The 15,957-nt window shown below is 40.8% G+C and overlaps 1 protein-coding gene across 1 annotated transcript in view; it reads right to left on the bottom strand.

Moving 5' to 3' along the window:
* LOC132479145 (uncharacterized) overlaps nt 1–15,957 on the bottom strand; it is a 302,289-nt gene that overhangs the window by 11,616 nt on the left and 274,716 nt on the right. The window contains 9 exon segments of the mRNA XM_060082726.1: nt 622–696; nt 1,245–1,316; nt 7,497–7,577; nt 7,988–8,184; nt 8,293–8,448; nt 8,567–8,705; nt 10,221–10,270; nt 14,661–14,765; nt 15,185–15,931. Coding sequence (XP_059938709.1) covers nt 622–696; nt 1,245–1,316; nt 7,497–7,577; nt 7,988–8,184; nt 8,293–8,448; nt 8,567–8,705; nt 10,221–10,270; nt 14,661–14,765; nt 15,185–15,931 — 1,622 coding nt within the window.

Raw genomic sequence — 15,957 nt, 5'->3', positions numbered from 1 at the left:
ATCCCACCCTGAGGTATTTTACCCCAAATAAATGAAAACATATGCTCACACAAGACATATATTCACACACACATGTGAGTGTTTTCAGAGGCTTTGTTCATAATAGCCAAAAAACAAGAAGAAACTCAAATGTGCATCGAACGATGAATGCGTAAACAAACTGTGTATCCACACAACTAGAATACTGCTCAGCGCTCAAAAGGAATGAGCTACTGACAGGTGCAACAAAACAGATGAATCTCCAAAGAGACTGGCTAAGTGAAAGAAGCCAAAAACAAAAAGCTACATACCACATGATTTCATTTATCAAATATTCTGGAAAAGGCAACATTATACGGACAAAAATCAGATTGGTGGTTGCCAGGGGCTGGTAGTGACAGGAGGATGCATTGACTACAGAGGGACATGGGGGGTCTTTTGGGAGTGCAGAAGTTTTCTTTACCTCAAATGTGGTGGTGGCTACAGAACTATACGTTTGTCAAAACACATCACACTGTATATTTAAAAAGAGTGAATTTTGTTAAACGAAAATTATACATAAATAAACCTGACTTAAGAAGATAATCAAACAAACCTAAAAGTACAATTGAGTGAAAATCAATGTAAGAAAAATCAACTTACAGTGTTTCCAATTCAAGGGTCATCATGAGGATGCTTTCCATTGCGGTAAGTGACACTTGTGCTGTTCCCATGTCTCTGAAGGAGAAGCCCAAACATGCATGATATAAAACCCAAAGACAAAATTTCTAAACTGAAGAAGATACTTAACATGTGATTACTTCCACTTTGGCTTCTTACTTGCCATAGATGATAATGCCAAAGAGCTCTTTTGGAAGAAATTTAAATTTGCATCATCAAATTAATGACCTTGGTGCTGAACAGTACAATCATTTTCTATGATCCTCACTTCTCATTTTCAATTGCATCTACCTCTTTTGATCACTCTTTTTTTTAAAAAAAATAATGTACCCCTTATTCCTTTTTGCTTTCTTGGATAAATACTATTCCTATATGCATCTTCATGTTCCATATCTATATGTGTTCTTCAACACTGTTCTCATCCTCTGCTGGCTCTCTTACCCATATATATTCTTTCTTAATCCTTTTCTTTGCCAATAACTCTTATTTTCAATAACCCAGTTAAAATCTAAATTATGACTGTTTAGCCAAAGTACTCAAGTTTTGACGAAAGTAAAAAGGAGCAGAAATTATCTCATGAGCCATGAAACTCTTACAATACTTACAAAGAGTTTAATGCTGGCACTTTAAAAAGACAAGAATCTTCAACTGTTGGCAAAGGATTACGATTGAGAATTCTGAAAAATGGAATGGAATTAAAATTATCTGCATTTTCAATTACTTCCATGAAAGTTTATATTCATTTTTTTTGGTATGGAACTTGAAGGTTAAAAAAATTATTTTCTGTCTTTACCTATAAATCACCGTTAGAATCTGTAAAACACTCTTTCACTGGGAACTACCCAGGTCTCTAGATGACAAAGTGGAGAAGAGAAACAAACAAACAAACAATAAAATAGAAAAAAAGTGGCTAGCAAAGAAAAAATATGCCAAAGTACTTTTCACGTTAAAAACCCTCGAAGTGACTATGCTGGTAGGAAGCCCTTGCTCTGTAAAAAAAGTACTATTTCTAGTGTCCTCCTTAATTCAAGGTGTTTTTCTTTCATCTCTACAAAGTTTGAAAAATTTCATGATTTAAACTACCCAGCTAAAGAGAAAAATAAGGCTAATTCCTTGGTTCTGGAGCCAAAGAAGAGAGAAATCCAAGAGGAACTGGTGAAAGCCATACTCCCATCACATAGTCCCGTGTGTATTCTTGTGCCATAGCTTTTGTTACTGTGTATGTAATCAACTGTTTATTTGTCACTCTCCTAGATTGTCAGCAACTTGAGAGCAGGGACCACACTTTATTGTCATTATTATTCCTGTGCCTGACATAGTGCCTAGTATTTACTAGGCATTTAATAAATGTTTGCTGAATAAATAAATAACATTTTGTTTATATATCAATAAAATAAACAAATTAATTTTGGGGAACAAAATTTTATTCCAAAATGTTGGAATAGATTTTCTTCATAGTTCTTTCTTTCTTCCTTTTTTTTCCCCTTAGTTCTTTAAAACAAATAAGGGGGAAAAAAAAACAGAAAAGAAACAGGAAGAAAGAAGAGAATAGCTGACTTAAGGTTAACTCTACTCAAGAATTATTAGTGTACTTTTGCAGAATATTATAAAGATAATTATCAAAACTAATATCTTTTGGGTTGCCATGCATATGTGATCAGCATTTAACATTTCATCCTCACAGTAACCTTATGTGATATATATATTACACAATTGTACAAATGAGGAAACTGAGGCACAGAGAAGTTACATAACTTGTCTTAAGTCATCAAGCTCGTAAGAAGCAGAGCTGGAATTTGAACTCAGTTCTGACTCTAAAGCCTGTGTTTAACCTGAATGAAAAAAAAAGGGTTGTTTTTTTTTGAAACATCTGTTACTTTAACCTTAATTTTGACAGCACTAAATATAGAAATACCTTTTCAAACTTCATCTACCCATCTGGGAAAGCCTCTATGAGAATTATATTTTCTCTTTTTATTTATTTATTTATTTATTTCTCTTTTTATTTATTTTTTCCTTAATCATCTCTTGTGATAAATATTTAATTAGCCTATGGCCATTGAGACTTTATAGATTTTTTTAAAAAGTTGCAGGAAAATCAGTAAAAATGATGGAGGAAGGACATCTGAAAATTCATCCCTGCATAGAAGCAACAATAACAACAACAACAAAACTGGCAAAAATGGTCAGAATCAACTTCTTCTGAACTCTGGACATTTAACCAACATGCTGGCAGTAAATGGGGGAGCAATTTATTCAAGGAAAACAAATTAATTTCTGTAAGAACAATGAGATCTGTGTTGCTTTAACTTGCCCTCGACCTTTGGTCTCCATGCCAGTGGTAGCCTTGAAAAACAGCCCACATCCCTGGTACCAGAACGAGCAGCATGGACTGAGAGGTCCTTCAAAGCCTCATTCCCAAAGAACTGTCATTGTTTTACATGTCTGGTGGTCCCCTGGAAGACCTCACTTGAAAGGCTTGCCTTTGACCTGACTGAGGGCTGTCTAGTGAGAAAAGCCTCTGCTCAGGTGGCATTTCTGGAAAACATTTTCAAGCAAATATTTTAACATGGCGGTGGCATGAGGCAATGGATAACAGTTTGGGGCAAAAAACAACCCAACCGCAAAGCTTTAAAAGAAAAGCTGAGGAATGAGGTGTGCACAGACACTTTGAAATATTCCAATGTATTCCTGGGAAACTGGAAGACCACAAGACATATTCCTGGGCATCTAGGAGAATAACTGTTAGCATTAATAAATGAGTTCAGCAAGGTTGTAGGATATAAGATCAATATTATTTTTACACACCAGCAATGAGTAATCGAAAAATGGAATTTGGAAAACAATTCCATGTGGAACAGCATCAAAACAAATATAGGGCTTCCCTGGTGGCACAGTGGTTGAGAGTCCGCCTGCCGATGCAGGGGACACAGGTTCGTGCCCTGGTCTGGGAAGATCCCACATGCCGCGGAGCGGCTGGGCCCGTGAGCCATGGCCGCTGAGCCTGCACGTCCGGAGCCTGTGCTCCACAACGGGAGAGGCCCCAACAGTGAGAGGCCCGCGTACCGCAAAAAAAAAAAAAAAAAAACAAATATAATACTTAGGGGAAAATTTTACCAAGTAAGTGCAAGATTCACACTGAAAAGTACAAAACTGTTGAAAGAAATTGAAGAAGATCTAAATAAGTATAAAGACCTGCTGGATTCATGGACTGGAAGATAATCTTATGAAAATTTCACTACTTCCCAAATCGACCTATGGTTCCATTGCAATTCCTATCAAAATCCCAGCTGACTTCTTTCCAGAAATTGCCAAGCTGTTTCTAAAATTCCTATGGCAATTCAAGGAAACAGAATAACCAAAACAATGTCGGTAAAGAACAAAGTGGGAGGACTCACACATCCTGGTTTCAAAACTCAGTTCAAAGCTACTGCAATCACAGTGTGGTACTGGAATAAGAACAGACATGTAAATCAATGGAACAGAATTGACAAGATAGCAATAAACCCTCATACTTATGGTCTATTGATTTTCAACAAGGGTGCCAAAACAATTCAACGTGGAAAGAACAGTCTTTTCAAATGATGCTGGGACAACTGTACATCCACACACAAAATAATGAAGCTTCACACCGTATATGAAAATTAACTCCAAATGGATCAAATATCCAAACGTAAGAGCTAAGACTATAAAACTCTTAGAAGAAAACACAGGAGTAAATCTTTATGACCTTGCTTTAGACAACAGTTTCTTAGATATGATACCAGAAGCACAAACAACCAAAGGAAAAATAGATGAATTGGATTTTATAAAAACTAAAAAGTTTGCGCTTCAAAGGACACTATCAAGAAAGTGAATAAACATATAGAATGGGAGAAAATACTACAGGTGGGAAGAATAAGATGCAGTGGGGAGAAGAAAAGTGTAGTAGTTGCTAGGTGTGACAATCTCAAAATTTTGAACTATTACAAATAAAACAGCCACCCTGAATCACCCCAAAGGGCAGACCCAAGTTATTTTTGCTTTTAGTGTTTATGCCTTTCTAAATCTGAGAAGCTGCCAGGATTCTAGTACATAGCAAAAAGTGAGGACAACACCCTCAAGTGTGTAAGCTTTTGTGTGTACATAGCTATGTAAAGGAAACCAATGCTAGCTGACTGGGGGAGCATTAGGGCGGCTCTGTGACCGCAGCTCAATTTGCCTTCATAGTGTGGACACACCTCCCACACTGATATTCTCAACAATGGGGTAAATAATTCAATAGGGATAAGGCTTTGATTTTCCTCTTATTCTCTCTTCGTATTTATGTTCTTGGTACGATATTGATGTACCACGGACAAGCCAGCATGTGAATGTGCTCTGTCTGCTTAAGTTATATAGCCTTTCTACATTGTAGAGTCCTTCAGTTTCTAAAATCATGGAGCTTGTATTGTTAGATCCAATGAAGTGACTAAAAGAATTTTTAAACATAAGCCATCAGTCTGGACCTGCATAGGTGAATGAAGGAGAAACACTTTACAGTCAGAGAAGAAAAGCATACTTAACATTTAGGATTATCAACCACTGCCGGTTTTCCATAGTATATTTCATTCCTGATTTTATCTGAAAGAGATATGATGACTACCACCATTCAAAAAGTGGTACTTTATTAATAAGCTCTTGGCTCATCTTTGAGGTAGATTTCGGATTTAAAATAGACTACCACACTGCTAACCACTTCACCTGATATTTCTCAATAACATAGAGGCTTCATTCAAGAAACCTACTGACTTATAATTACCTGACACCCGGTGATGAATCAAGGATTTGTGGGGCCTGAACCTCATCTACTTTGGGAAATCCTAGCTAATAAAAACAGGCAAAGTTATAAATAGAAAAATCGCTAGGACCCCTCTCAAGACCTTGGAAGGGACCTATGCAAGTGAGGAGCCCTGAAGCCTAAGGTTCATTGAATTCAGGATAAATCCACCTCAGCTGGGGCCCTTTTCCAAACTTATTTAATGCAAGCAACTTATAAACACCCCAGTAATATGTCATTATAGGTAGTAAAATGATTTAACTCGAGGGTGGCATCTTCCCTTGGTGGCTTGCCTTTGGTAAGAGATGCAATACAGTTTGTATCTCACCATGGCAAATGTTTCCTAAAGCAACTTAGCTTTGTCTATTAGAAAGACTTAGTCCAAAACAAAGACTTACTATACTGTGACAGTCTTTTGAAAGTAACTGTGAATGAGTCTTCGGAGTACAGTACTAATTTATTTACAACACCAGGTAGTTCTGATTCTTTCACTACCTTTTTCTGTCATTTAAGAGGAGCGCAAATTCCAAAGGAACAAGTTGGTGCCTCTTCCATTACAAATCTTTTCTAACCTACCACCCGTTTTCTACTTCATCACCCCCCTCCCTCACCTTGTTACCCTGCTGCATAGATGCTAGAATGGCTCTCATATATGTTTTCCCATCAACATCCATATTTCTCCTTCCAGTATGAAAGCTTCTTGGGGACAAAGTCCCTGCCCTATGCGTCTTTGTATCCCCAGCACTTAGTAGAGTGTTCACAGACAGTGGGCAAGGCACTCAGTGAATGTTTTGGAATGAATTCACGAATTTTTAAACTGTGATTTATTTATTTATTTCCACAATGTATTGTCCTGTGTTGCCTACATAACTATAGTGAAACTCTGATTCTTATAAGGAACTCTTGGTGTTCTGGGATGTTTAGGAAAGGTGGTGAGTTTCAGACGTTGTACTGACGCTACTAAAACCTCCTGGGGAAGGGACCTCACGAGCCTGCTCTCCGGTGTGCTAACAGAAGAAAAACCGACCCTCGGTGCTCTCTCCCCAAGGTAGGCGTCAGCAAACTAACAAGGGAAAGGAAGGAGGCCGCTAAAGATAGGCATCTGCAGGAATTGTTAACCCAGCTCCAGACACAGCCTCAACACCTTCATTAACCCAAAATGTGGGAACTGTGTGAAACTGGATTTCTGAACCACAAGACAGGTAAGAGAGTCTTTTCCAAAGCCAGGTGTAGAAGAGCTCTTTCCCTTGAGTCTAAAATCGCCTTCGGGCCACTGAACGTACCCACTATCATTTCCTTGTGCCATGAGAAATCAGAGAAGTTTTGAGCTGAAGGGGTGGAAAACCCACACTTCTTATTGAAGAGTAGTCAGCAAAGAAAACATATTGAATTAGGCCACAGCAAAGTCTTTTCTTTATATTTTTCACACTACAGCTGAACACAAACAACGTCTTTTTCCATACCTCAAAGGTTCCTATTGGCCACCGATAATTCACTTCAGCAATATATGCTTTTTTGAAAAATAATGTTCTGGGTGGCTGGGGAGAGCCCTGTGGTGGGTGTTCAGGAATTCTTTCTGCTTTACCATTTAAAAGAGCTAATGATGGTTGGGGAAGCACCCATACCCACTGAACCACACCCTGCTCAACTTAGTTCTCTGCAGCTCTGTGTTGCATACATTTTAAGCAGTTAGGAACTTTGCACATGAAAAGGAATCAAAGTGAAATTCAAAAGTGGAAGTTCCTGGACCATTCTCATATTGGAGAGGCATCCGTGGGATTCCATGACAATGCTAATCTGAGTGTTTTTGTTTGGTGCCTTTAATTGACCATGCCAAAGATCAGTACTATGGAAAGCAGAGCCTTTCATATATATGAGTTAAACAAGTCTCTTGGCCTCTTTGTACCTTAGTTTCCTCATTTGAAAAAAAAAAATAAATGGCTCTCAAGACATACTTTCCAGAATTCATACTGGGCTTACTTACACCCAGCTAACCAATAACTGCATGATTGTTTTTACACACAGTTGTTTACATGTATTCATCTTCTATTTCACTTACAACTTGTGTAAAAACTGCATTCCATGCCAGGCCTGAAACGTTCCAAAGCTCAGTTCTGTGAGTAAATTGCAACCAAGATTTCTACAAAAAAAGACACGAGCAAAAGAATTAGAAAAACAGATATTCTTTCAGAACATTTATCCATTGGCAATAATTCTCATTTATATATGATGAAACGTAACATCACTACTCCCTCCATACACTAAAGAAATCTCACTGTGGGAGATATTATGATTTATACTTTCATGATTATATATGTGGTGCATTAGATACAAAATACTAAATGCTCATTAAATACTTGTGTTAAGTGATCTTTATTTCTCTAGCTAGGCAGCACTATTGACAGTTTGGGCTGGATAATTCTTTGCTGTGGGAGGCTCCCCTGTACACTGTTGGATGTTTAGTAGCATCTCTGGTCTCTGTCCACTAGATGCCAGTAGCGTATACAGTTCTGACAAGCAAAACTGTCGCCAGACACTACCAAGTGTCACCTGTGTGCAAACTCACCCTGGTTGAGAACCACTGCTCTTGATCCTGGGGGATGTTGGATGCTCAGCATGATCCTGCTCTGTGCTGGAACTGTCACCTCGGGATACAATGGAGACTGAGCTACAACTTCCTTAAGGAGCTCTGGAGGCTGAGGTGGGGTCTTCTGCTGGACTGGAGAAGGTTCAACCTCTTTAGTGACCTGTGGATTTATGGGAAGTGCCAGAGCCAGAGATTTAACAGTGACCTTGTACAAGTGTGACTGCTGAGCTTCATTTACCCCATGATGAACACATGGTCAAACTACAACCTCCTTAAGTGTCTCCAAAGGCCGGGCGAGGGCCTCCTGAGGACTTGAAGTTTCTAGTTCCTCAGGGGCCTCTGAAGGCTGAGATGGAGCCTCCTGCGGAAGTGGAGGTGGTTCTACCTCCACAGTGGGCTCTGCATGCTGAGCCTGGGCCTCTGCCTGGGGTGAAAAAGATTCAACGTCCTCAGGGGTCTGTGGATGCTGAGCAGGGGCCTCTTGATGAAGTAAAGATTCAGCCTCCTCAGTGAGCTCTGGATGACGAGTTTGGGCCTCCTGCTGGGATGCAGAAATATCTCATCCTCAGCAGAAGACTCCCTGTCGTGTAGCTTTTGGGTCATGTGTTCCTTGCGTGTGGCGCTGAGAGGCCTATACATACCCCTAAGCCAAAGTGGCCGCCTTCTCCCGAAAAAGCCCTCCTAGAACACAGAAAGGGAAATATTAATTCTGCATCTCCCCTGCTTTCTCTGGCCACAGTACTTTATCCTCCTCACATCTACCTGACTCTCACTTTCCCCTGAGCTTCTCTTACGCAGCAGAAATCCAAAAAAGCCCCTTGGAGGAAAACACACACTGTTAGTGCTGCATGTCACTTTTCATCTCTCTCACAATGTGTTATCTCTGCTTTCACTAGGACTAAATGGGGACCTCAGTCCATAATCACAATGAGCAAAATCACCACAGACCCGGGATCATGAAAATCATTGCATGCATGCTGGCCTTCCAGAAGTTCTCTGTGTCTGTCCAAAATGGACCCCAAGTGTCTCTGGAGAGACATTTGTATGTGGCTTAGCATGGAGCATAGGCAGGATTTTCAGCCCCGTTCACCTTTCTTTGCCCTTGGCCAACTGCCCTCGTGCAGTGAAAACACTGCACAACGGCACTGGGCAGAAACTTGTTACTCCCTTAGACGCGCTTCACACCAGTCCGCTTCGGACTTAGTCGCACATGCAGCATTTGCTGCGGGTGTGGGTGTGGGGAGAAGGTGATTTTATTTTCCTGGCTGCTCTATCCTATACGTTGAATCACACCAAGTAAACACCTGAACCCAACGAGCAAAGTCATCTATAGCTCTCTGACTTTCACTCTGCAGGCTGTCACTCAGGTGTCAGTGAATTGTGGAATCCGTTTAAAGGCCACGACCAGCAGGGAAGCACAAAATACTCTTTTTGAATACAAATAGAAGAGAAAAAAATCACAGTGCACAATAAGTTTGTTTCAGAAACTACTTATGTCCATATAGTATGTGTCTACTCAACTGTGACCTAAAACGTAGCTCACAGCCCAAGCACAGTGTGTGATCAGTGGAGAAGTCCTCAGTGGAAAGGGACCATCTTCTTCTTGGTAATCACTAGCAGTATGACCATGGGGCAAGATAGTTTCCCTTTCTCTTTCTCCAGTTCCTTATTACAAAAGGAAGAGACAAACTACTGTCTAAAGTTTCTCCCGGTTAAAATTCTATGAGGTTTGGATAAAGGGAATAGAGAGTAGGGGCCTGAAAAACAGTAGGATGAGAAGGGAAGTTTTCTTGCCACTTTCCAGAAGGGACTCATATGTTCTACCTTTCGTCAGCTTTGAGTGAGGCCAGCCCCTAAATCCACAACCATGAGGCCCTCCCTACCCCAGAGCCTCCTAGAAGGCCTCTGGCCTGGCCTGATGCCTGGGAGCCAGGCATCCGCCCAGCAGGAACAGGTACAACCAAAACATCTCCCCGTCCACCCTCTTTCCTTAAAGGACTAGTGAGAGCAGATGAATGTGTGCCAGTCCTGTTCTAACTCAGCTTGGGCTGCGGAGCTAATTCTGCTGAGAAATAAACTAGGGTAAACCATTAGGGTAATCAAGCGTTCTTCCTGCCTTTGCTGAGGAAACTGAAATAGATGAGTTCTAAGTTCTCCTCTAGTTGTAAATTTCTGCTTTCAAAGACCAATATTTACCTTCTGCTTCTTTTTCTATCTTCCTCTTTTGAAATTCTAGGAGAAGAAATCTGCTTTGAAAGAAAACAGGATCATGATTATCCATTACAACTATTTCCAAATCCTTATTCATTCCTTTTGACTTTAAATCTTATCTATCCAGTAAGATGATAACTCTTTCAAGGAAAGGAATTCTACCCTGTTTAAGAATCCTTTGACTCTTCCACAGTACCTAACTTAGGGTCTTGCATGCAGCTGGCGATATATTTTATTGACTGTTTTAGATAATGTTCAACAGATAATTCCTAATAAAAACTCTCAGAAGTAGGAAAAGAAAATAAAAGTATCTGGCAGAAACCTAAGCATTGTTCTAAAGTCAAGAACAAGAGTAGGATGCCCAATCATTACTGCTACTATTGAGCACTGTGGAGGAGGTCTTAATCAGTACGATAAGAAAAACTGAAGTATTGGAAAGAAGAGACAAACATATCTGCATATGAAACAAGGGACCCAAAAAGACCAAAAGAATCAACTGAAATTTTATTGGAAGTAACATGAGTAAGATGGCTCCATACAAAATCAAGAGATCAACATATTAGCCTCAATAGCTTTCCCATAGAACACAACTAACTAACTAAAAAACAGAAGGAACCTCCCGTTCACTATATCAATACAAATGCATAAAGCACCTAGGAATAAATTTAGCCACAAATTTGTAAGACCTATGTGATGAAAATATTAAAACTTTTTTGAAGGACGTTAAGAAGTACTTACATGGCATGAGATACCATCCTCCTAGAATGTTGTAAAGAGGTCAATTCTCTTCAAATGAAACTAAAAATTCAATGCAATCCATTTTATAGCCAAAATAATTTTTAAATAAAACCTGGCCAGCTGACATTTGGTAGAGAATATATGTAAGAATAGTTATGAGATGTATGCAAAAGAAGGTCAAAGAGTAGGACCTTGCCCTACCAGATATAAAATATGTTATAGAGCAACTGGAATTAAGCAGTGTGATATCAGTACTGGTACAGGACAAGATAACTGGATCACAGAACAGCATCCAGATGAAGATAGCATATTAGACCAGGGAAGAAAGAATAAACCATTCAGTGAAAGATTTGAAAAGAATCAGATCTTCATGTAGGGGGAAAAAGTTAGATCCCCTACCTCAACCACACGAACAAACAAATACAACAAATTCTGGACAGATTATAAAAGTACTTGAAGAAAATATTAGAGATGATTTTTACGTCACGAGGTGACAAAGGCCTGGCTAACAAAACCCACCCCACATGAGCCATGAGGAGACGACAGGCAGATATGGTGGCAGACTGTCAACACACCTCCTACTCTTCACAGCCCTTGCCCCCTTTTCCCCTGGACTGTTTGTCTGCTTCTTGTTGACTTATAAAACTCTTGGGAGTTCCCTGGTGGTCCACTGGTTAGGGCGTGGCTCTTTCACTGCTGTGGCCCGAGGTTCAATCCCTTGTCAAGGGACTAAGATCCTGCAAGCTGCACAGCATGGCCAAACCCCACCACTTCGAAACAAACAAACAAAAACTCTTTATGGTAAAGAAATACTGGCTTTCATTGAATTTCAGTGTTTCGAATATTTCCAGTGTTTTTGTCTCTAAGGAGACAAGACAAAAGAGTGGAGTAGGGAGCACCAGCTTTGCAGTCGGGTGAAACTGCCTTCTGCTTTGGGTTTGGCCGCTGGGGCCTTACACTGATCTCCTTCATCTATGAGGGAGGGATAGTAATATCATCCTCACAGGACTGTGGGCTTTAAATCAGACAATATATGGAAAACTCTTCATCTTACGCTTGGCATGAATCAGTGCTAAGCTGGTGTCACAGACAAGATGGTGGAATATATCAAAGGCTCTGCTTGTGGCATCAGGCTCTGAAGGCTCTTTCCCACCAGAAGATTATAGAAATATTGCTTTTATTTTCTTCTAATACCTTTATGTGGTCTTTTTTCACATTTATGGATATATGTTTATTTAAGATAAAACATGGGGATCTGCTATTTACCCCCCAAATACTTAGGCAGCTATTCTATCACCATTTATTCATTTTCTTCCGCTGACTGCAATAGTAAAACATGACATTTCAAAAGTCTTAAGAACACAGGGGTCTATTGCTGGACTCTATCCTACTTCAAATAAATATTCGGTTGAATTATTCCTCACTGTGGAATTGACATAACGCCGCATCTCTCTTCCGTTGAACACCATTATTGTCTACCATAGGAAGAACACTGCATGGCCCCTGTCCTCCAAAAGCTTATCGTATATGTGGGGAGAGGAAATAACGGTTAGGACTCCTCGCTTTCACTGCCGAGGGTACAGGTCCAATCCCTACTTGGGGAACTAAGATCACACAGGCCCAAACAAAACAAAACAAAACAAAACAAATGCAAGAAGTTAAAAACAATAAAAAGGGGACTTTACAGAAATTCTAAAAATGCCAAAGGCCATATGCCACCTGAGATGTAGAGGGTACAGTCTGGGCAATGGCCAATGACTAGCAAGCTAGTCCCCAGCCTCCTAGGCTCAGAAATCATACTCTTCCTCACCAAGCGAGAACTCACGTCTTCCTGTTGTGGCAGTCTCACTTGAGCAATATCACAGGATTGATCAAACATCAGAATGCCAAATTATTACTTGACAATGAGAAATACATCTGTTCTACACACAGGGCATCTGTGTCTACACAAGCAGAGAATTACCTTCTGTGGGGACAGGCCTCCGTGGCACACTGAAGCACAATCACAGAATCGAAGGCTACTTGGTGACAACAGAATTAGAAAAGGAATCAGCCGAGTCCAGAATTTAATGGGAAGGCCTGAGGTAACTGGATCCATCCATCTCCTCAACAGGCAGCCTGGCTAGTGGGCCTGACTCGGCAGTTATGCTGCCTAAGGTGCCATCTCTACTCTTGGGCAATGTGAGGATGGGCACTGCCCATGTTGGTCTCTCCTCACCTTTTCTATGCTTTCACTAGTGACCAACCCTCCTGCAGATAGACACATTTCTCTTTAGAAGTTAGTACATCATGTCAGGTTTGATTCAAGTGTGATAGGCCAGGAAGCCATTGGTCCTTACACATCTCTGCTCAGCTCCATGATGTGCTGACCTTGGTGGTTCTCTCCTGGGGGGCTGCCTTTCAAAAAACTGCTTACCACTTTTGTGAGTTCTGAGGGGAGGGGACTGCTTTGCTATGGCCCCTCAGAAATGGTGACAAACCTCACAGGACTAGGATCAGGAGGGCTGGGGTATTCAGGGAAGGCTTTACAGAGAAAGATATCTGAACTTGAGTTGGCTTTTCAGAGATTCATAGGAGTTCCACAGGCAAAGCAAAATAAAGGAATTTTCGATGGACAAAGGCACAGACAAAAGTAGGAATGGGTATGGTGTAACTAGCGTATAGTGAGGAGCTGCTTTGGCTGGAATGGAGGGCTGCCATTACAGGAGAAAAGATAACTAAAGTAATGTGGAGTGGTAGGGTAGAATCAAGACTGTCAGCCTATTAAAATCACTCTTTTAATGTTAGCAACTGCCTGCTGGAAAAGTAATAAACCACTATGTAACTGAACAAAAGGTAAACAGGCTAGCTCCAGGAATAGGCTACTATAACTATTTGAGGGTAGCCTGCTGCAAGATTTTACTTGCAGTGTTTTAATGGAACCTATCTACACAATTCCTAATACACCGGAGAAGAAAGCTGCTAAGTAAACCTGAGGAATTGACGAGATCACACTTTTGTCTTTTAGGCATGTCCTTTTAGCCCTCCCAGGGTGACTGATAGCTCCTTGAGTATGGAGATCCTATATCTCTCATCACTTCAGCCAAGAAGGAAAGAAATCAACGGTAGAATGAGAGTGACTGGTGAGGACCTCAAATCAGCATACTTTCTTGAGTTGAAGAAAATTTACTATCATGTCAACTCTGGCCTTCTTATAAACTTCACTTGTCAAAATAGTCCAATAGCTTGTTATCATGGATCCAATTCCATAGGGATCTCCTGGGAGTGAAGTTCCTTTTAAAAATCCTGTAGGGACTTCCCTGGTGGTGCAATGGTTAAGGATCCGCCTGCCAGCACAGGGCACACAGGTTCGATCCCTGGCCTGGGGAGGTCCCACATGCTGCGGAGCAACTAAGTCAGTGTGCCACAACTCCTGAGCCCGTGCAGCTACAGCCCGTACTCCACAACAAGAGACGCCACCTCAGTAAGAAGCCCATGCACCGCAATGGAGACCCAACGCAGCCAAAAAAAAAAAAAAAAAAAAACACACACACACAAAAAAACATCCTGGGAATATACTTTTCATTAAAAGAACAAAGTGTATGTCAGTCCTCATGGCTAAAGGGAAGAATCAAGTAGTAGCAGGTGGAAAGGTGGATTTGATTCTCAGTTTCTGGGTTCTGAATCTGAATTAATTATTGTCCTTACCTCAATGAGACAGAGAATTCTAACACAAATCGTCACTACTACAGGTACAGATACTGCCAAGATGAGTTTGTTGTTATAGTCATAACCTGGAACTTCTTTTGTGAGCTAAAGAAATATATCACAATTTTTAAAAACAAGGAGATAGAAGGGATGAAAACTTACGATTCTTCATCCTATTCTAAACGAGAGCTAACTATTCTTAAACTACTATGAAACCCAATCCTTCCAGGCGAGTAGCTTCTATAAGAACAAGCCAAATTTAATGTTATTAGTCTTATCATTAGCATTTTCTTCTACAATTTATCTACAATTTATTTATCTTGTGTTATGTCCTTTTCGCGTCTACCCTAGGAATAGTGACACACTCTCTCAATGAGCAAAGTTGGAGATCACTGTCTTAGCCCGTTTCATGGCTGAAGATAAGATACTGACTAGGAGCCCGTGGTATTCCCGCTTGGGCACGTTAATGGCATGTCCTAAACTGAGTAAAAGTCCAAGTCCCACGTGTCAGGGGTTATCCTCACCTCACTTGACTCCTGCTCTTTCTGCTCACTCTGGGCTTCTGTGCTCTCACTGATAGAGTTGTCAGCTTTCCACTGGTCCATATCCCATTCCGCTTTGGACACATTTACTTCTTGCTGCTTGCTGAGAAGCTTCATCAGGAGGCCTGTTCTAGAGATGAGGTTGGCACAGGCCAGCTGCACGTGGGTGTCCGAGCAGTCTATTTTCAAAGTCTGGATAACATGAGAAATGAGCCTTTGCACGTCATTGTTGGGGATGAGGGACCAGAGCTGCTGGTTTAGCTGAGTTTCAACTTGATCACCCGGGGATGCGAGCCCTGGGAAAGTGAAGCCTGTGGGCTTAGAGGATAATTCAGTGACCATGTTGTGGTGCTCCCATTGTGTTTTGTTGCTGTGTTGAACAGCTGGCATACTGTTGTCTGCAGCGACAGTAGAATGTGCAGTGGAGACGTTCCTATGGCTAGTGTTTCCAGGGCCGGTTCCTCCTGGCAGAGTAGCGTTTCCTGTAGAACTAATTGCTTCAGAAACATTTTGTGCAGTATTGTTTTCTGAAGTAGTGTTTTCTGCAGAAGGGTCTGAAAGAGAAAATAATTCTGGAAAAGGATTTTCCTGAGAAGTCACTTCTCCTGAAGATGAAACAGCCTCTCGTGGAGGGGAATTTATGAGACTCCTCACGACAGAGAACGGAGGGCTTGCAAGCATCACTCTATCAAGTGAACTTTTCTTTCTGAACTTTCGACTCCCTTTTTTCTTTTTTCTTTTTGTTTCTTTTTGCG

Source organism: Mesoplodon densirostris, chromosome 18 (genome assembly GCF_025265405.1).
Source record: "Mesoplodon densirostris isolate mMesDen1 chromosome 18, mMesDen1 primary haplotype, whole genome shotgun sequence".
NCBI lineage: Eukaryota > Metazoa > Chordata > Mammalia > Artiodactyla > Ziphiidae > Mesoplodon > Mesoplodon densirostris.
Note: the sequence above shows the minus strand (reverse complement) of the source record. Positions and strands in the feature narration are given on the sequence as shown.